Here is a 20,871-nt window from a genome sequence, read left to right on the forward strand (position 1 = left end):
ACGAAATGGTTCTAGGAGTCCATGTTTCTAACCACAGAACTGCAGGAATTGTGTTTTCCACATCTGGTGATGTGAAGATGAACACTTTAAAAATGTGGACATTGTAGTGATAGTTGTGTGAGCTGCAAGAAGATTTGGACAGAACACATCAACACTTACTTTCACCAAACCAATAAAGAACAACAACAAACCACCTTAAAAAACCCAACCAAAAAGACTCAACCACCATCAAACCCACACTCCCAAAATCAGAAAGTCACATTTTTCAGAAAGTTTTGGGCAAAGTCATCTATAGTTTTTGTGCTACCAAAGAAGTGGAATAAGCTGTTGTGATTGCCTGTCTCTACAGGGAGGAAATAAACCACATGAGGACTAACAGGTACAGAATAATGTACACTGCCTAATGCAAAATCTGTACTGCAGCTTAAGAGCCACAAAAACATATATCCTGTGGCAAGGATCTCAGCATAAGTGTGCTGCCTCATTAATGCAGTATTTTATTACTAGAATTTATCTTATTTCCCTGTTTCTCTCCATCCACGCCTAATTTCTGTTTCTTGCTGTCCTGTTTTCTTTCTTGTCTATTTTTCACTCAAGCAGAGCTTGAGAATTATATCATGATCAGAAGGACATTCTAGGTAACTCGAGTGCATTTGTGACCGAGCTGGAAAAGTTCAAATCTGTCTACTGCCCAAAGGAGAGGGAAGTGAAAATTCAAACTGTACTCTTTTCTCCCAAGAGCTGGTGTGCTCTTTCTGTTGCACAGAGTTGGAGCAATTCTGCCAACAGATTCCCACACGTTTCTCATGAGGGCAGACCCTGGCACAGTCATCCTCCTGATCCAGCACTTAAAATGAATCACCAGCAGAGCAAACAGCTCCGGAGGCAGCGGGAATCCACAGCCCTGCTCCTTCATGCTGGATTCACCCAGCACGCAGGGCTTAAGCCAAGGATTTCAGTTCAAAGAATGACTTTAGCATCTGAATTAAAACGCACTCTCAACATTTGTGCAACCACTTGGCCGCTGGCCCGCCGGGAACATCTGCGGTGGTGGCTTCCAAGGGGCAGAGCGCTGCTCCCACCACATCTGGAGCAGCACAGCTGTCCCACAGCCAAACCCTCCCGCTCACAGACCCGCTCCAGGGCAGCCAGGAGCCAGGGAGAGCACTACAAAGAGCAACAAACAACTGGACCTTTTCTTTCCACACCATCAGATTAGCAACAGGAAGCTCTGGCAGTTGCTGGACAAACTGCACCAGAAGATGTCCTTGTGTTGGGAAGAGACTCTAACTCAGTTTGGCTGTTTTAGTTTACAGCCTGCCTGAAGCTCTGGTGTTCACACAGGATGCAAGGAGGCACCTGCTCCCCACCCAGCCACAGTGGGATCCCTGCGCCCAACATTCACAACAGGCTTTGGAGAACAAATCCCAAATCAGAGCTGGGCCAGAGGTGCAAGCATTTTTAAAAGATCTCCCAGCAAGTGCTTTGTAATTAGAAATTGCAGGAAATTACTCAGACAGTTTGAATTTTAATTTTCCCTCAGATTCTAATTTAGCCAGAAGGAATCAATTAGCCCCCAGTTCAGAATCTCTACCATCTTTAAAACTTGGATATTCACAGAGAACAAAGAGCTCTTCACATAGAAGGTCCCAGCTGAAGGATGTAAATGGTGAACTGCATGGAACACCATTTATTTACACTGTTTTGGAAACACGAAAGGTTGAGCTGACCCTCCTATGATTCAAATCTGAGTTTACAGCGTCATTCATCATCTCAGAATGGGTTTGTCCCAGTCTCCTTGAACAAAACTATTTTCTCCTCACATTTGCTGCACAGAATTGGCTGAATTTCAATTCCAAGGTGTATTGTGCAAAGAACAGTTTTGGAGTGAAAGATGTCAAGCTGGCAAAAATTGAAAATTAGATTGGAATAAAATCTAATTCTTTTAATATAGAAAGTGTTTAGTTTTGCCTCTGTAATATAATTTGAAGTCACATAGCAATCATGTTTCTTGGCTGTAGAGGCAGGTTTTGTCTCTAGCTGGATGAAATAAAGGATTTTAATAAGAAATTATGCAACAAATAGGTGGAACTTGTGTCACATACAGCAAGAAACTCTGAGCACCGAATATTTGCTGGTGCCAGGGAGATCATTTGTAGCAAACTTGCTGGGTGACCCCTGCTTCATTTTGGTCATGCACTAAAACCCACCTTTTATTGTACCAGGTGATCTTATCTTAGGTGACCTAACAAGAATAGGAACCAAGAAGTCTTCCAGTGCTGGGATGTTATTAAGCCAGTTTTAGCCTCTGGAGACGGTGAGGGGTGATGGGGAGGCACCGGGGGCACAAGCATCGTCCTGTCAGAGAAATGATTCTTTCAACTTTTCCTTTCTCCCAGGCTTCCCGCCGCAGCCTCCAGGTGTGAAGCCGGGCGCTGGAAGCGGCGCTCCCCTCCCGCATTCTGGGCGGGCGGGAGGGGAGGTGGTCCAGCCGCACAATGACAGATTATGCAAATCCTGGCGGAGCACGGCAGCCGCCAGGGCGGTGGAGAGGAATGCAGCTCAGCCCCGAGTTGGCCTCCGCCGTGGCGTCCCCGCGAAGCATCCCCCCCCGGGCCGGAATGACATCAGAGCAGCTCCGAGTCCTTGAAAGTGTGCGGGCTGGTTAGCGGCAGGGATCGGCCGCCCTGCCAATCACAGCCCCGCCGAGCCGCCCGCTGCTCGGAGATCCGCGCCGCTGCTCGGGGATCCGGCAGACCGAGCCCGGCGCCGGCAGCACCGCCCGCGGCTGCTCCCGGCCCTTCCAGAGTTCTGCCGGCTCCCCGGCGCGATCCCCGCGCCCCAGAGGGGAGCTGCGTTCTGAACGGTGTGCTCAGCAGAGCTTCGAATCATTGCAGCCGGCTGCTCGCTCCGAAAGGACAGGCTGGCTATAAATGAGATGTGACTGTGCCGCTAGAGTTCAGTGGCTGGGGCTGGAGCAAGAGGAGCCTTCCTGCGATGCTGCTCAGACAGCTGCTGGCAACTGAAAACTCTCCCTAGCTTACCCGGAGCCCTGTGAAGAGCTTTGAATAGCAGATGTGTGTCTGCTGCACGCTGGAAGAGAAATTCTTCTCTAGGTAAGCTATTGTTCAGCTTCTCAACCTCTGCTTGTGCGTATATATTTATACAGCCACACAGACAGTGCCTGTACTCAGAGCAGGTATAAATACCCAGAGCGTGTCAAATGGTCTGCCTGGAACCTATGCACAGTAAGTGCTTCCGAAAGCTGCCTACAGCCTGGCATTCCAAGGATTATTTGGAAGTTTGAGATAGTCTCTGCCACGTTTGCATGCAAGTGCCCCTGATGTAAGGGGATGTTGTTTCCGAGGGAAACAGCTGTCTGCCTAAATATGTGAAGGACCACAGAAGGGAGAGCATGGGAAGTTATGTGAGGGGGAAAGAGGATACAGTTGCTTCTTCAGTCTACTCCACATCCTTTGCTTTTATTTGCTACCATCTAGCAAAGTTCAGCAGAACTACTCTGCTAAAATGACATGGTAGCTTTCCATGGAGATCTATTAAATATGCACTAAAGTAAGAGTAACTGTACTGTGAGGAAGCCAAAACCTACAGATCTGCTCTCTTCCACCAGTCTGATAGCAAACAACATCTGTCAGCAACGGTTTTTGTTTTTTAGACAGCATGATCATTTATAGAGTGGAAGCAAGGATTGTTAGAGGTAGTAAGAGGTAATCAGAAGAAATCAGTGAGGGCTCCTCAGATCCCACCGAGCCCGAGTCCAGCAGCAGCCCAGTGTTGTTATCCTACAGCTGGCACACGGGCTCCAAGTCACTGCTGCTGGGAAGGAACACTCACAGGAAAATGCTTACAGGTGAAGAACTCTCTTCCTACAAGCACTGCACTGCTGTAACCACACTCATGAAGTTCCCTTTTCCCCAGGGAATTTACCAGGTCATTTTTTACTAACCCCTGTGGCTCTCTCATTGACATTGCTTGAAGCCTCCCTCCTTCCCTCTCTGTGAATAAATGCTGCAGAATCTGGCCTACCCCCTGCAGCAGGTTACTCTACCTTTGCTAGCTTCCAGTGCTCTCAGAGAACAAGATAGAAAGAGAAGTTACTAATTTTCACCTCATTTCTTCAGCGGTTTGAATCATGCTCCTCCTGCCATAACTGTGTGGAAGGACAGCAGGATGTCCTTGTTCATAGGGTTTCAATAGGTGGCAATGTTTGCAGGTGCTCCCTGCCTTGCCCCATCCTGCCTGTACACTTTCCCCGTGCACCTTTTCCCCTCCACCAAGCTGCACTGTCTGCCTTGCTTTTGGAAATGCTGCTCTAAGGGAGTGGCTGGGGGTGGGGTGTGAACTGCCAAGTCGCATTTAAGAAGAAAATTCTTGGCTTCGAGTATTCTCCTGAATCTTAGCAATCAGCTACTGTGATCTGCTCAATTGGGTTAGATGTTCCTAATGACATTGCTCTGTGCAGGAGTTTAAGACTGTCTATTAGGTTTTGTGCCATTTCCCCAGAACATGGCCATTTTTTTGATTCATAATAGATGTCTAATGTCTGAAAGCCTCGGAATTGGAAGCAGGAGTATCTTAATGTCTTGTTGACACCACTCTCTTCTGCAAGGCTGGGGAAATGCTCCTCTAACTTGCATTTTATCAGAGTAAATCAAATTCCAAGGGTTGCATCTAAGCAGAGAGCAGGATGCTTCAGTGACTGACCACTTGCACACACACACACCTCCCCACACATAAATCCGTGTCAGCCTGAACACCCTGTTAACTCACACTATCAAGTTCTGGAAGTCCTATTAAAACTTTATGGGTGTTTAGAGGCTGTGATATCTGCTGTATCACTCTTTGTAATGGCCACCATCAGACTTAGCACCATGCAGGAATCATGAGCTGCTCTAGAGTTCAACTGTGATATTCACTATGAGCAGGATAAAAATATGCTAATAGTAAAGATGGAGGGGTTTTTAAGGTAGCAGTACAGGAATTATCCCAGCAGTGTAATGAGATACTTTACGGAAAATGTGGCCATATATTGCAAATCCATGGCAATACTGAGCACAAAAAATGCTGATGAGTTACTATTAGTTCTGACTATGAGTTTTCAGTTAGATAAACAAAAAAAATGCATTTTAACTCTATGCCCCCAGAAAATTCATCACTTTTCCACAAGCAGTAAAGGAAACCATATAATGAACATCTACCAAAAAAAAAAAAGAAAAAAGTATCATTTCTGTTCAGAGTCATTTGGTTCAAAGTCATTTTGATTGCCTCTATGACCAAAGGGCTGGCTGAGCTTCAGCCGCATGTATACACTGCTGTTTGCTTCCACCAAGCGTTTGCCTTGCAAAGCTTCCATAATCACAGAATCTAAGCATGGTTTGGGTTGGGAGGGATCTTAAAAAGTGTCTAATTCCAACCCTCCTCCTTCTTGGATGCACCTCTGCAGCTTCATGGGTGCAGCCAAGAAACTGCTTTCCATAATTGCAAAATTGGCTTCTCTGAACAGAGCAACTTCTAGGCTAAGAGCAGCAAGGCAGTGAAAGCCGGGGCCCGGATGGCTGCAGGAAAGGTGAACTTGGAATTGTGCACAAAGCTGAATTTGCTCAGCCTGGGGAGTCATTCCAGGACCAGGGCATCGAGCTTAGCGTGAGCCAAGGGCTCTCCACACTTTCCACAGGGAGGGGAGCCTGGGTTGAAACCATGTGCAAGTGTTAAGGAGTACAGTGGCCCTTTATCAGATCCCTTGTTCTCAGGCCTGGGATGCAGGTGAGGACCTTAGAGCAGGTGGAAGGGCTGGACTCTTAGGGAAAAGGAGGTTCTCTGTTGGAAATTGGGTGGAATGTCAGAGAGTCCTGTCTCCCATTTTGAGATAGGCTGATGATAGGCTGCACATCTCACAGCAACAAGTCTCTCTCTCCTGTTGAGATGTGAAAGCAATGCCCCTCACTAAGGTAAGCCACCCAGAAGAGTGCAAGATAGAAATTCAGAATCAATTCTCCATCTATGTCAACATTTAAATTAGAAAAACGGAGCTATTAAAAGCATCGAGTGCTGGAAGAAAATGAAAATCATGCACGTCAATCCCAAACATTTATTACAACTACTGTCTGGAATAATTACAATGGAATCAGAATTTCTACTGAAATTAACAGTTGCTATAGAAAAATAATAATATTTTACCTAAACAGCAATGCCACCAGAATTACATGGCAACAGCACACCACTGTAGAAACCTTGTCAGTATTTGATGAGGAAAACACATTGGCACCAGAAGTCATGGATGGCCATTTAAAGTCAATTGTGAAAGGAACAGGGAAGTATTTAAATCTGTTTCCTTCCCTCTGGCAACAGAAGGGGTCACAATTGCTCTCCCCAAGTGGAGGCAAAGGGAGCAAATGAATCCTCCCTCCTCTGCTGCAAGTTTGGGTTTTACAGAGCCAAAGCAAACACAGAAGTGGAAGGGCAGGGTGAGCTTCCTGCATGAGGATGGAAGCAAAAAGGGATTCCCTCTTCTTCCTTGGATCCTGGTGACATAAGAACTGTTCTTGGCTTACTTGGGCTGGCCAAGGGAGATCAGGCTGGCACCCCCACAGCTACAGACTCCTACTAATGGCTGGGTTCTCATCTCCCCTATGTAAATATCATTACCAGGCACAAACAGCAGAGAGAATAATGTGGACAGGCTCTTCCCTGAGCAGAGCTCTGCACGAAGCTTCCCCTCCTGAAGGACTATCCACAGCTACTTATTCCAGCCTGCACTCTGCCAGGCTCCACTGAAAGGATTGCATTTAGCTTTTAGTGTATAAATAAGTGTTCTGATAAATAATTAATAGTTGCTGCTGGCCATAAAAGAGGCGGCTGTTTGGAAGTTAAAACAGTCTGTCATGAAATATGCACCCACCTCCTCTGTGTTCTGCTTGCAGGGGCTGTTTTAGCCAACACCTTGTCCTTTTCCATGGGACCATATTGTGCAAGGAGGAGGCCAGAGCTCAAGTTCCAGACCCTCAGGGTATTCTTGAATTTATTCTCTCTCGCTGGGATATAGATCACCCCCAAACCACCAGAGGGGAGGGCTGGTGCTCAGCAATTCACAGAGAGTTCTTGAAAATGAGAGGAGAGTGCATTGTTCTAGGCTTCTGGGTAAGATACAGGAATTAGACTTATTGATCACACTCGATTTTAAAGCCCTCATAGCTTCTTGGGTATTTTTAATTTAAACCAAAAATGGCAGGGCCCTCATGATATTTTGCTAGACTACCTGCACTCTACCCACCTAAATAGCTGATACACCTCTAGGGCATTTTTATTCATTACTACTCTGTAGAGTATATTTGCAATTTTATTTAAGGCTTCGCTATTCTACCCCCATACAGTCCTACTGTTTAGGGTGGAACTGTGCATCAGAATCCTGCTGATTTAATCACCTGCAGAGGGGCACGGTACTATTATTTGTACCTCAAAAATCACAGTTAAAGAGAATTCTGTGATGTGCAATGTCCACATGGACAGCAAAGCGAGCCATGCATGCCTCCAAACAGGCACGGCTCTCCATCAGCCTCCATGTGCCTGCATCAATCACAGGCAATCATTCTGCACACTCGGGTTTTTAACTGAAGGACCTCCTAAAAGGCTTTCTACTCCATGGAAAAAATATTAGTGTTCAGGCAGGAAATAAAGTCTCTATGTATATGTTACCTAAACCTGAGCTTTATGGATTACAAAGTGTTACATGATAAGACATAATTTTGTAAGCCCCTTCCATAACCCAGCAAGCCAGGCTGGATTTCCTTGTCCACGACACATCCTGGAGATTCTTACTGAAAAGCAAGTAGAGTAATGCACTCAGCCCCCAGGAGAGGACAGGACTGTAAAGGCAATTCCAGCCTGATTCAGGGGCACTATGCTCAGAAATACTGACAACTATTTGGATTTTTTTTTTATTCCACACCCTCCCCCTTCAACAATAAGTTAATGCCTCAGTAGTTCAATAAACAGAGATTTTTCACGAAAGCAAGAGGTTAATCAAAGCCTCTCTATTCCATCACAGAGCTCTAATGGTATTAGTTCTGGTTCCAGTCTCTGAGCTCAGCGTGACTCAACAAAAAACTCCCTTGAATTCCCAAGTAGAACCCTTATCCTACCAGTGGCATTTCCAAATTGAACTTTATCTAGACAAACCAAAGAATAGATCTTTCGAAAGGAAACATTTGTTTATATTTTGAACCAAGAGCAAAACAGTATCTATAGGTCACAGATGACACACCAGAAATCTCTAAAGAGATCTTTCAATTTGGCTGACAAAGTGGCTTCTCTCGGAGAAACCCCATACAGCAGTGGTAGGAATAAACACAAAGGAATTTAGCCAGGATACACAGAAAAAGAAGGAAAAGGAAGCAAGCACAGCAAACACATTTGCCTGCACATGAAATTATGAATTTTGCACTGGCTTTCCCAAAAGTACACTTTGCAATATCCATGCTATACACATCTGAACAAAACATGAATCATCATAAAGCGTTTTACAGCTAATGCCCATGTAAAGGTAGAAAAGACTAGTATTCCCTCAACAAAGACAGGAAAAATGAAATACTGAAAAAAAAATCAGTGGCCTCCAGAGGGCAAAACATGATGGTGGCAGAGACAGAAATCAAAGATTCTACTCCCTGCCTTATCTTTTTACCATAAAACATTTTTTCTCCTAATAGGCAAACAGTATCCCTCCAGTCATTTCAAGGTAAGAATTTGAATTTGTGTTAATAATCTTGCAAAAAACTTCCTCTGGCTGTCCTGTCTGCAATACTTAAGTACATTAAAGTGAAAGTCTCTTGGATATTGTAGTATTTTTGTTACATGACCGAATTTCTCTGTCAAGATTAGTTTTACTGACAACAGCCATATGTGCAGCCCTAAGTTGTCCCCACAAAAAGCTCATCTTACCTGTAAAGAACGGGTACTAAGACTCAAAATTTTCTTGAAGGACCGCCTAGAACTTAGTCTAGAACTCAGACTAGGAAGAGACAGGAGAGATAATATAAACTGAACTTCCTGCTCCCAAACTTCCATGCAATAAAAGCAGTGGGAAACACAAGTAGTTATGAGCAAGGTGGAAGTGACTGAATTTTCCCCTTTAGAAGCTGTTTGGAAGTCCAAGAAGTGCACACACAAAAAAAGAGGAGGCGCACATGGAGGGCCACCCTGGCTTCATTTACTCTCCCTGCTTCATTTTGCTGGAAAGCCACTGCTTGCCAAGCCCTGCCAGGCTGTCACCAGCGCTGGTGGCTTGGATGAGGCTCCAGCCTGCACATCTGCTCTGATCAGAGATTGGTGGCACCAAACTCCTGTATTCTCCCTCTTTTTCTACCAAATCCTCTCAATGGTAAAAAAACCCTCCAGCCAGTGAGGACAGAGATGGGGAAAGAAATTCCCCAGCAGAAATTAGTTAAAGAATAAATAAAGGGAAGCCGTTATAATGAGAATTAATGTATACAGAGCTTGGAAACAGTGTCTGACTGGCTGAGCAAACTGGGAATAAACCTCTGTTTAACTTTCATGTGGCAAACGTGCTGCACTGTACTAGAGATTTTAGTACAAAGTCTTTGTTATCTGGGTTTCAATAGACTTCCTCTGCAGTAGCAATAGATCTTTGCTATGTGACAGCACTAGTCCCTCTGAAATAAGTCAGTGGCCTCCTTTTAATTCCTAGCACAGATGTGACCACATCTGACTTGCTCACAAATAGTCCCTGGGACAGGATACAGACACCACAAAACATGTTATTCTGTGAAATATATTGGCATTGGTATAAGAGTGGACACATTTTAATTATCTCTCATGGTGGCAAACATTTTTAGCTCCCAGAAAAGCAATAGGACAACAGAAAGCGTGGGAAACAATTAACTGCAAAAAAAAAAAAAAAAAGGCATAAAGACCAAATAGTTTAGCTTCTAACAGGCTGTTCCAGAGCCTGGGATTATATCTCTCTTTGTAAAGTTTTAGTAATCACCCACGAATTTGTAATCCTTGGTAAATTTTCAGAATCAATGCAGAAAATCTGCAGTTACTTGATTGCTAATAGAACTATAAAAAATGGTTTTTAGCAATCTTTTGAAATGCCTTAGCTTGTCTACCCAGTCAAACAACATGTACAGAGTTTGGCTACTGCATTGATTGAGTTTAAGGAGTCCTAGTTAGGCAGCCATTCTATTGCACAAATGTTGTCTCTCAGCTGAGTTCACAACACAAATCATTCTGTTGGAACTGGATAGCTAATTGACAGCCTTATGAAAGTGGAAAACAGTACCAGAATAGATGGACTGTAATAAAACATCTGATACAGCATCTCACAAAAGTTTTATTTGAAGAGTTAAATGAATTCAAATCGGCTTCCACTGAAGCATTAAACTATGAATTGAAAAGTGATGAAGAGCCATTAACCAAGCGAGAGCAGGAGATTTGTTGCATCAGGTCGGGGGGAATGTTTTGTAGGCTGCCTGAGAGCACCGTGCAAAGCCTGCTTTTATTCCCACCTTCATTCACAGGGCTGGGGCACTGACAGTGTGGTGATTCCACCTGCACTCTCCATTAATCCAGCACAGCAAGGGCTCAGTGGTGCAGGGCACACACATCTCTGGGATGGCAGCCCCAGCTCCGTGCCGTGACATTTTGGCTCTGTCATCGTGGCTTTGGCAGTAAGCTGCTGCCCTTCAGGTCGTCTCTCAACACCACCTTTTCAGCCTGTTGCTCTCCTACCCGTGCCAGGAGGGTTGGGAAGGGCACAGCTGCTGCTGAAGGGCATTGTGCAAGGGCAAGGCTTGCTTCCAGCTCAGCCACGGGTGTCTGTGACCTTGGGAAAGTCAGGCTTGGGCCTTTAATGCTACTCAGCTTTTTGAATTTTTGGTGAGTTACTGGCGAGAAGTGGTAGGTCTTAATACCATCACTCATGCTAGATGGGCACATTTATTAGAGACTGCTTTGAGAAGGTACATCTAAAATTACCATTAAATTATTTTAAGTCTGGCCTCAGAGTTAAGATGTTTTGCCTGGTGACATCAAAATATTAAGCGTCTTGTGATAATTTTGGTATCACCACACAACATCTGGAATTGCTCAGAGGGTGAGTGTGGTCACTGACACTTATCTGTTGTGATGATCACTAGAGCCACTCTGTCAAGAAACAAAAAATACTTATATGTGTTCTCTCTTCATGCATGGCTCTCCTCAGACTATACCTAAATTACTGATTTCTAGGAGCTTCCAGTCCTGACACTCCAGACAAAGCATGAGTCAGAAGTTTCTGAGGAAATATTACAACTCCTCGTTATGTTCAGAAGTACTGACTTGTAGAGATCCATGAATTGTGCCATTTGGAGGAAGCCTCACTGAAACAGCCCAGATGGGATATTTATGGGATTTTCTGGGTGGTCCAAACGACCGTGGGACTGTTGGAAGTTAATGGGTCAGAAGAAGGAAGCAGTGAGGCTGAACATCAGGGAACACTCACCAGAAGTGTGGTCTGGCTAAGTCTTAAAACACATTTCTGCTAGGAGCTACGCAGTGTGAAATGTCACATGTGGGCTGGGGAACCAAAGGATGTGCATGGGCACAGGTGTGCACACGTGTGAGAATATCCCTGTGAGCAAAACTCATCTCCAGATCACCCTCCACCCACTGCTCCACCAGGGAGCCTTCTCAGCACTTTCTGAAATCATCTGGAAAAGTTTAAAGCCAAAGAGAAACAGAAGTCAGAAGGGTCGAACAGCTCCCTTCCAAGTATTGTTTCACACTAAAATCACACCAGCTTTCATCAAGTGCACAAGTTAAAGTATTTCAACCTCTTTGCTTTGTATTCATTGATTATTGACTTCACGCTCTGGCATCATTTAGCTTTCTGAAATCACACAAGATTACACGTACACTATAGACTTGATCAAACGGCTGAAAATACAAAAAAAATGGGGGTTTAACTTAGACATGATTATGCATTGAAAAGAAACAAAAGAGGTGAAAGTACTGAGCAGCCTCTCCAGCCAGAAATGATAAAACAGAAGTCAGAAGGTCTGCAACAGCCTTTATCAGCTGAGAAGTTGGCTTTATCCTAGGTAAAAAGAGTTTTCTAATACCTTGTGATGAGCTATCAGAAGCTGGTACCAACACCCCTCTCAAGCAAAGCCACATTTACAAACACAAAACACGTTGCAGCTTTGTTAAGTATATTTTTAAAAAGTTACTTTCAGGAAGGATATAAATTTTGTGAACCCAGTAAAAAAAAAATCTCCCGGAAACTTTTCTGAGAGAAAGAAAAGAAAAATGCTCTTTTTTCCTTCTGCAGTGAACAGAAACCTTGAATTTTTGCTAATGGCCACCAGGAGTCATTTATCACTCAAATCAGGTTGCTTGTTTCTGTAATGAATGAGGAGTCCCATGCAAGGAGCAGCAAGGCAGGTATCATGATTCATTGGGCTGCCAGTAAGTGACAGGAGTCACACAAGCTCAGAAAGGCTGGAAAAGAGGGAAGGCTTTACGCTGGGTTTTTAGCCTAAAGGGAAGTTTTATATATGGACAATGAAGACATTCTGGCTTGTGATTCAGGCTGCAATAAGGACGGGAAAGCTGTGGCCCCGCTCCAGGTGAATTGCTGCCAGCAGTGCCCTGTGGTGCAGACAGAGATCAGGAGCTCCCTGTGGAACAGGGCGGGCCCCGCTCCTCCGCTCGGCGCTGCCAGCACCGACAGCTCTGAGCCCGCCGCACACCGGCGGCCCCTCAGCTCCATCCTCAGGGTGAACGAGCACAGCTGCTGCTCGGGATCAATAGTTCTGCTCTCCATAAGCTCAGGTAGCTCAGAGATCCTTTGTCTACCCGTGGCCAGAGGCAAGAGGAGCCCCCAGCCCACACGCCGAGCCCGCGTGTTCAGGCACCCACGCTGGGGGAAGCTGTGCCGTGGGAAGGGCCCCGGGAGTCAGCTTTAATTCCTGATGCACATTAACACGTGCCATTAATAAGGGGCTGCTTCTCTTCGCTGTCGTGCCATCGCTTTGAAATAGTCAAGTCCTAATCTCCCGATCAATCATCTTCACAATCAGTACGCTTTAGTCATCAATCAAATGCATTTTTGCGGGCAAGCAGGAAGTGTTATTTAGCGAGGAGGCAGCAATTTTTAAACCTCCATTTTTCTTCAGCTGCCTAAATTAAAGAAAAATTAGAGTCCCTGCAGATGTCTCTGACATCACAACAGAGTTGTGCTGCAGCGTTCTGCTCTTGCTGGGCAAAGGCCCCACACTGAGGAAATGAGCTGAATGGACAAGGTCTGCTGAAGGACCAACTCTGGATCAATGTAACCTTGACTCCTTGACCAAATGTGCTCAACTTTGGGCTTTACCCCCCTGAGGAGTCAGGGAATGCTCATCAGTGACCACAGGAACTCAAGACCTCAAATATCAGTTACCAAAATGAAACTCCATTAGTAACACTAATTATGAAATATGGCCTATTTTCATGTTTTTCGAATTAATCTAGCATGGGAACTCTCTGAAGATAGTTGGATTCTGGAGCGAATATAAAGCTGTTGAACTTTAAGGGGGAGAGTTTCAAAGGCACAAATGGCACTTAATTTCCAATTATGCCTTGGAGAAAGTTCCACTAATGGCTAATATAGCTGATTTATTTTCATAACCTTTAATTACTTCACACCATTCTTTTTTTACTGAACAGTATAATCAGTTCAACAGAGCAGTTCCAAAACAATGTGCAGACTGAAAAAGGTCTGCTCCAATACCAGGTTTCCTAATGCAAGTTTAAATTCTTCATCAGTCATATATAATTATACATCTCAATTAGTGGGAATACTTGCACTTAATTCTAACATCTAAATACAATGGATAGTAGCTGACATTAAGTACGATTATTAGTATTTTATCTCAATGAGATTTTACCAGTGTTACTGGGAGGAAATATTTAGGAATGAAGACCATAGTTTTGTTTTGACTAGTATAAAGTCAGGGGCTTCTCCTGTTTTAGTAATATAAGCTCTAATATTCGTGAGCTTTATTGTTTTGACAGCTTGCAGTACCAGTACCCAGGAGATCCAGCAGGGCCAAACACCGAGGGAAAAACGTGCGATTTTAGCTCTTCTCACAAACTATTCCCTTGTGCCACAGGTGGAGGCTGAAGCGTTTGCAAAGCGTCCAGAGTGATCTAGCGGCACATTTCTTCGAGCAGAACTCCTGGCTTTTGTTTAATTTTAAACACAGGAGTCTTAATTCAGGTGTTGTGGGTGCCCTGGGGATTTTGGAAGCCGTCTGTCGGAGCGTGGCCGCAGGCGGGGCTGCGCGCTCGGAGCGAGGGGAGCGCAGGTGCTGCCTCGCAAAAGCAAGAAGCGATTGCCCTCTAGTGCCCAAAGCAGGCCGAGGAGGCGCGGTCCGAGCAGGCTTTTCCCAAGTTACCTGCCTGTCTGGGGCTGAGCGAGCAGGCGTTCTGCAATCTGCTCTTTGGGGCAGACACATCACCCCGCCTGGAGGCCGCCCCATCACGGAGAGCAAGTGTTCCCATCTGATAAACCCTCGCAATCGGGCCGAGTGACTCATCAATGTCACCCGAACTCCAACACCGTCTCGCAGAGGATGCTGCACTTGATCCACTGATATCTTTTGAGGAAATCTTAATTGGAGGTTTAATAAGAAGTGAAATCCCAGCAAGCAGACAACTGCAGAACAAGGGAAGCACCAAAGCAGAGCAAATACTCTTAAGATTATCAGGATGACTTCAATTTCCTAATGGGAGCTGTGATTTCTTTTTTATTTCTTCTCTCACATATATGAAACAACTAAATGAGAAGAGGTTTATTGTTTCTGTCCCTACCTGGCTCTCCCCTTGGCCAGTTGTGTGACACAGCAGGGTCACTGCTGGAATAGCCCACAATCCAGGGATATCACTCTCCTTGCCAGCTTCCAACTGAGGAAGGTAAATCAGAGGAGAGCTTGAACCTGCCAGAGTCACAAATGGTCTCAGCAAACAACTCCCGCTCTCTAAATGCTTCTTACAAGCATTTTCCAGTTGTAGGTGCAAACCTTAAGATGAATGAATGGTTTTCAGAACACAAGTCAAAAGTGTAATCTGAGTTAATGGAGGAGGACACATCAACTGATAAGTATCTGCCTGGAAAAAGCATTTCTTCTCTGCAGTTCCAAAATCATTCATTGTTTACTGTCTCGCATTGTTCCAATAGACAAACAATATAAATAATTCAGAAAGATGTTAATTCCTACTTAAATCCATAGAGCAGCATGGGCTATTTATTTAGTTAGCTTTAACTGCCTCTGAATCATAGGGTTTACTGTTATCAATGGCAATTTTTCATGAATTTAGGCAGAAGTGCCAGGAATTGCACAAGGGCTGCAGAGAAGTGAGGTTAAGGCACCTCGTCCTTCATCCGTACAGGGACAGAGCAGCGGCTGAGGGCTTCAGCCCGAGGTGTCACAGACCTGCACACACCCCTGCTTCCCACCTAGCACTAAAACAGCTCCCCTGGGTACTCCTGCCACATGGCACCTCCCATGCATCCCTGAGGGGGCACAGCCTGCACAGCCGCGCCCTGCAGCTGCAGCAGCTCGCTCCTTCACTTGGAAAATCCCCACAGGATCACTGCAGTTCCTAAACCGGACCATGAAGTACTGCCCGCTCCAAGTGCAGAATGAAACCAGACAGAAAGCCCTACAAATGTTTCCTGTCATGTCTTTCATTTTGGTCACATTAGTTTTCCAATCCAACACAGAATTTACCTCGTAATGCAGTTTGAATTTGACACAGAACATGGTCCCATATTTAGCAAAGATTCACTTTGTCCTAATTTTGCCCCTAAAATGGTCCACTGTTCCCATTTGCAATAGCGACAATGCATTTTAGATAAGAAAAGCTGATAAGTAGATGCACATCCTCAAAAAGTTACATTCAGAGTTCATTTCTGTATCCCAAGAACACGGGGGAGCTGTTTAATGCAGCTTATCTTAATGCACCGAGAAAGGAAGTGACACTGAGTGCTCCTTGAACTACTCAGAAACTTCCCTCTTGACTCAGATTACCAGTATCAATCACCGGCCTTATTAATGTGTGGTTTTAATTGCTTTATGGATTTTGTTTTACTTACTCTTCTTTTACTTCTTGTTGCAGATAATGTTAAGAGTCCTCTTCATTGATTATTGGCAGCTGCTGCGTTCTGAGCAAACCTCTTTCAATTTACCCGCCCGGGCCCTGTGACTTCCCGCTCCGGCAGCTTTACAGCCTCGCTAAACGCTTCGTAAATGCACTGCCATGGTCACATGAAGGGCTTGGAAGGGGAACCTCCGCAGCTCCTCACCCCTATGGCCCTGTAGGAAGAGCTCCCGGAAAGGCGGCAAGTCCAGCGGGAGCTGGGAGCCCTGCCGAAGATGAATCTCATCGGGAAGCTCCGCAGAAGCTTCCGCACACTGGTCATTCTGCTGGCCACCTTCTGCTTGGCAAGCATTGTCATCTCTGCCTATTTCCTCTACACTGGCTACAAGCAGGAGATGGCCCTCGTGGAAACCACCGGGCAAGCAGACTGTGAGGGCCTCAAACTTCTGCCCTACAGGTCTGCTGAGCTGAGAACGCCTAAGCCAATTGACCCCTCTAGGACTGACCCCACCGTGCTCCTGTTCGTGGAAAGCCAGTACTCCCAGCTGGGCCAAGACATCATAGCCATCCTCGAGTCCAGCAAGTTCCAGTACCACATGGTCATTGCACCGGCCAAGGGGGACATTCCCCCTCTCACAGACAACGGCAGAGGGAAGTACACCGTTGTTATATATGAGAATATTTTAAAGTACGTGTCTATGGACTCGTGGAATAGAGAACTTCTGGAAAAATACTGTGTGGAATACAGTGTTAGCATCATTGGTTTTCATAAAGCCAACGAGAACAGCTCCCCGAGCAGCAGACTGAAAGGGCTGCCCTTACAGCTGTACAACAACGTGGCGCTCAGAGACTGCGTGGTGAGCGCGCGGTCGCCCCTGCTGCGCATCACCAAGGCGCCCAGGGTGGAGAAGGGCCCCCTGCCCGGCGAGGACTGGACGGTGTTCCAGTCCAACCACTCCACCTTCCAGCCCGTGCTGCTGGCTGAGCTGCAGCCCGCCCGGCCCAGCCCCGCCACGCTGCCCAGGGCTGCCCTCTATGCAACCGTGGTCCAGGACCTGGGCCTGCACGACGGCATCCAGAGAGTCCTGTTTGGGAACAACCTGACCTTCTGGCTGCACAAGCTCGTCTTCATCGACGCCATCTCCTTCCTGTCGGGAAAAAAGCTCACGCTCTCCTTGGACAGGTACATTCTGGTGGACATAGACGACATCTTTGTTGGCAAGGAGGGGACCAGGATGAACACCAACGATGTGAAGGTAAGGCAAGAACTGGGGGATGCCAGCCCAGGCACGCATATGTGCTTTAATGGGTGGCCAAAAAGAGACAGCCTGGAAAAGCTGGGAAGCTCCTTTTCCTGGTAAGGGCTGGAAGTGCAGCCAGCAGATACACAAACCACAGCCTGAGATTAAAAACCATTTTTCCCACATATGTACAGAGATGCACGTGCAGATGTGTATCTGTAGGGGCATGTATGTTGCACATATACACATATAATAGCTTCTAGAGGCCTTGTCTGTGTTACTTCTCTCACTGTTGTAGACAGACCAATAAGAGATGGTTGCCTTTTTAAACCTCACCATCACTGAATTTAAAAAGAACAAAAAAGAGCAAAAGGAAAAAAAAGATCTCGAAGAAGTTACAGCCCTGATGTGACTTCTAAGAGTTAGCAGGATAATTTTCATTACCAGACTAGCAGGTAAGCATTTAAAGTTACCAGTGACAGGGTGGAAGCACAGCATGCACTTGAGCAAGTGACATAACCATCTGATAGAGTGAAAGGCACACAGACTGCTCACTGGGGGCCCCTCTACACTTATATTCCTGATCTGTAGTATCCAGGGACACCATTAAATTTGTTCAGAGTAATTTTCAAAGATGTGTGCAACTTGGAAAGAACAGACAGAGCTCAACAGCATGACAGTTATTTCTTGTCATTTTCCACATGTGGGAATCATAGTCAGAGATTAATTAAATCCCTAAGCATGCAATATCACATTCTGCAGCCTTTATTCTGGAGGGGTTTTGCTGTAAATACCCAATGCTTTCAAGAACAATAAGCAAGCCTTTTGTTTTTAAAAGCAGACTCCTATTTCATTTCTAAACCCTTATTTCCGTTTCCACAATTTCTATATTCATTTGACTCCTCATCCAGACCATTGAGGTATCCACATACCCAGCAAGAGCAGTAGTCTCACATACAATTAAAACAATTTTGCACATCAGAACACTTGGGGTAATTCTATTAGCCAAACCAGGCGTATGAATGCTCATCAGGGCTGATTCTGAGCACCAGGCACTCCAAGTGCCTGGTGCCTTTGAGATCCGAGCACTGCACACAGGCTCAGCGATCAAGTGCTCTCTCTCTGGAAATACATGGGGAAATGCTCTGAGAAAGGGCTTGTACACAAGAGGAAATTAACTCAAAAGGCAATTGTGAGACAAGTTTTTCAGCAAAAGCTTCCCGCCTGCGCCTTTTTGAGAGCGTCTTTCTGGCGTGGTTTGCTCCGCCAAGGGAGCCTGTTACTGTTCCACAGCGCTTAAAGAGCCCCCATGGCCCGCAGAGTGTCCCCACAGACACTCCAGAGATTCAGAGCACAGTTCTCACTGGAACCATCTCATTATGCAGGAAAACCCCAAGCCACCTCTGTTACTGTCCAGCATTGCTAGGCAAACCCTCCCAGCTGTGCCTGGCACAGCAGCCACGCTGCCATGCTCATTACAGGAGCCAGCAGAAAACTCCACATCCAGGGGCTCCAGCAGGAGCTGGACGCTGTTAACAGCATTCAGAATTGTATTTATGTACTGCACGCATTTATCCATCCAAAACCAACCAGTCCACACTGCTGAATATCTAGACAATAACAAGGAAAAACATCTGGTAGGATTCAGACATTTTTAATTTTTTTTTTCTAAGCAATGCATGGTGAGCCTTCTTTCATTCATTATGTCTGAGCCAGGGTACAAACGGAAGCTTTCAGTTTTCCCACATTTCTCCAGTGCCAAATTAACAACCCACTTTCCTCACAAAAACACCAGAAGTGCCACTCACAGGATAAATCCCCTCCTCACCTCACACAAGAAATCATGCCACAAACACTAACCGCAGGGAGAAATCTTCTGCAGGCACAGGCTCGGAACCAACCTTCCCCTCAAGCTCACTTTTGGGGACAATAAAAAGTTTATCTCCCCTTTTTAGGTGAATGTTTCACACATAAATCCACCCTGCAGCTTGAGCATCTGTAGGCACTCTGCCCTCAACATTACGGATTTCATTTGGAATCAGTCACCTGGCACAGATTTGCTCCTCGGGGCATTTCACAAACACTCGCTACACAAATCAGTGTGTTCCTGAAGACTGGACATTCCCAGAATACATCAACGCGCAGAGCAGAATCCTGTTAATGAACATAACACCCAAAGCAGAGTGCACTTTGGTGAGTTTACAGGAGAGGATAATTACAGGCAGTCAGAGAACAATCTCCCGAGTCACTGGGGAAGGAGGCAATTAGGAGCCGGACCTGCCTCCACCCCGAAAGGCACAGCAGCTTTGCTGAGAGGCAAAAATAACAACGACTTAGGAGGATGATATTTCAGTGGCGGCAAAGCCTTGCCCTGCCTTTGGCAGGAGGGGCTGAGGCTGCTCCCAGAGGGTTCACTTTGCACAGATGCAGGGACTCTGTGCCAGCCTCTCCAACGGGGCCGTGCCCAAGCCCCTTGGGAATGCTTTAACACCCAGCCAGCCCTCTGACAGCAATAGTGGCATGTGACAGTAATCAAACAAGTAAACCTGTGCTGTAATTACGTCCTGCAGCCCCAAGGTTTTTATTCCCTCACAAAACCGTTTCTCAATCAGATGCCTCAGGGAGATATATATATATATATATATACACACACACTTTTATAAAGGGTGGCATCAGCTACAGTAGCAGAGATTAGAGAACAGGGTTATATGGGCTCTGTTTACCACAGAAGATCTCCTACTCTTTGGTGTTTAGGAAGTTGTGCAAGGTCATGTGTGGCTAAGTAATTAACAGGAGCTCAGCAGAGTCACAGAAAGCTGTTTTTCCAAGCTTTGTGGAGTTCTAGCTTGAGCCTAGCGAGCCCCTGGAAATGAATTTCTCCCTTTCCTGCCTGCCAATATATTATCTCAGTGCTTGATTTTAGAAGGCAAAAGAATTCATCAGTTAATTGGCAGAAACAGTGAATTTGTGTACTTGTAAATGATACTGGTTCCCAGCCACACAAGTCCAGCATCACTGGCATCAGTGATTTGGCAAAAAAAAACCCTAGAAATGTTGTGTATGGGAGAGCCAAACAGAAAAAATACAAAGCTTTCACCTTTAAAGTTTCCTTTTAACTGAGCACAAAGAGGGCTGCGTTACCCAAACAAGGAGTAAGAACTTGCTGAAGTATTTCTATTTTTTCTGTTGCCATAGTATCAGCTAGTACAATATTTACTCACCCAGGAAGAGCTCAAAGCAGCCACCAGGGCTTTTCCAACACCTTTCACAAATACATATCCTATTGTTAACTCAAAAGCCCTGCAAGAGCACAGTGCAAGCTAAGGCATTTACTCTTTAAAAAGTAAAGCAAATAAAAACCCACTCCAAATGAAGCAACAAGCTTTAGCCTTTCACTTTCTACCCTCCTCTCAGCTCTAGACTGCAACACACCTTCTCCTGGGCGGACTCAGGAACACCAGTTCTCCTC

The 20,871-nt window shown here is 45.6% G+C and overlaps 1 protein-coding gene across 1 annotated transcript in view; it reads left to right on the plus strand.

Annotated features, from left to right (window-relative positions):
- NDST4 (N-deacetylase and N-sulfotransferase 4) overlaps positions 1 to 20,871 on the plus strand; it is a 114,137-nt gene that overhangs the window by 37,346 nt on the left and 55,920 nt on the right. Inside the window, exons 4-5 of the mRNA XM_063415263.1 lie at positions 2,400 to 3,116; positions 16,180 to 17,417. Of these exons, the coding sequence (XP_063271333.1) occupies positions 16,437 to 17,417 (981 nt within the window). The 5' untranslated portion in view covers positions 2,400 to 3,116; positions 16,180 to 16,436. The remainder of the gene's footprint in view (positions 1 to 2,399; positions 3,117 to 16,179; positions 17,418 to 20,871) is intronic.

This window comes from Prinia subflava, chromosome 18 (genome assembly GCF_021018805.1).
Source record: "Prinia subflava isolate CZ2003 ecotype Zambia chromosome 18, Cam_Psub_1.2, whole genome shotgun sequence".
NCBI classification, from domain to species: Eukaryota; Metazoa; Chordata; class Aves; order Passeriformes; family Cisticolidae; genus Prinia; species Prinia subflava.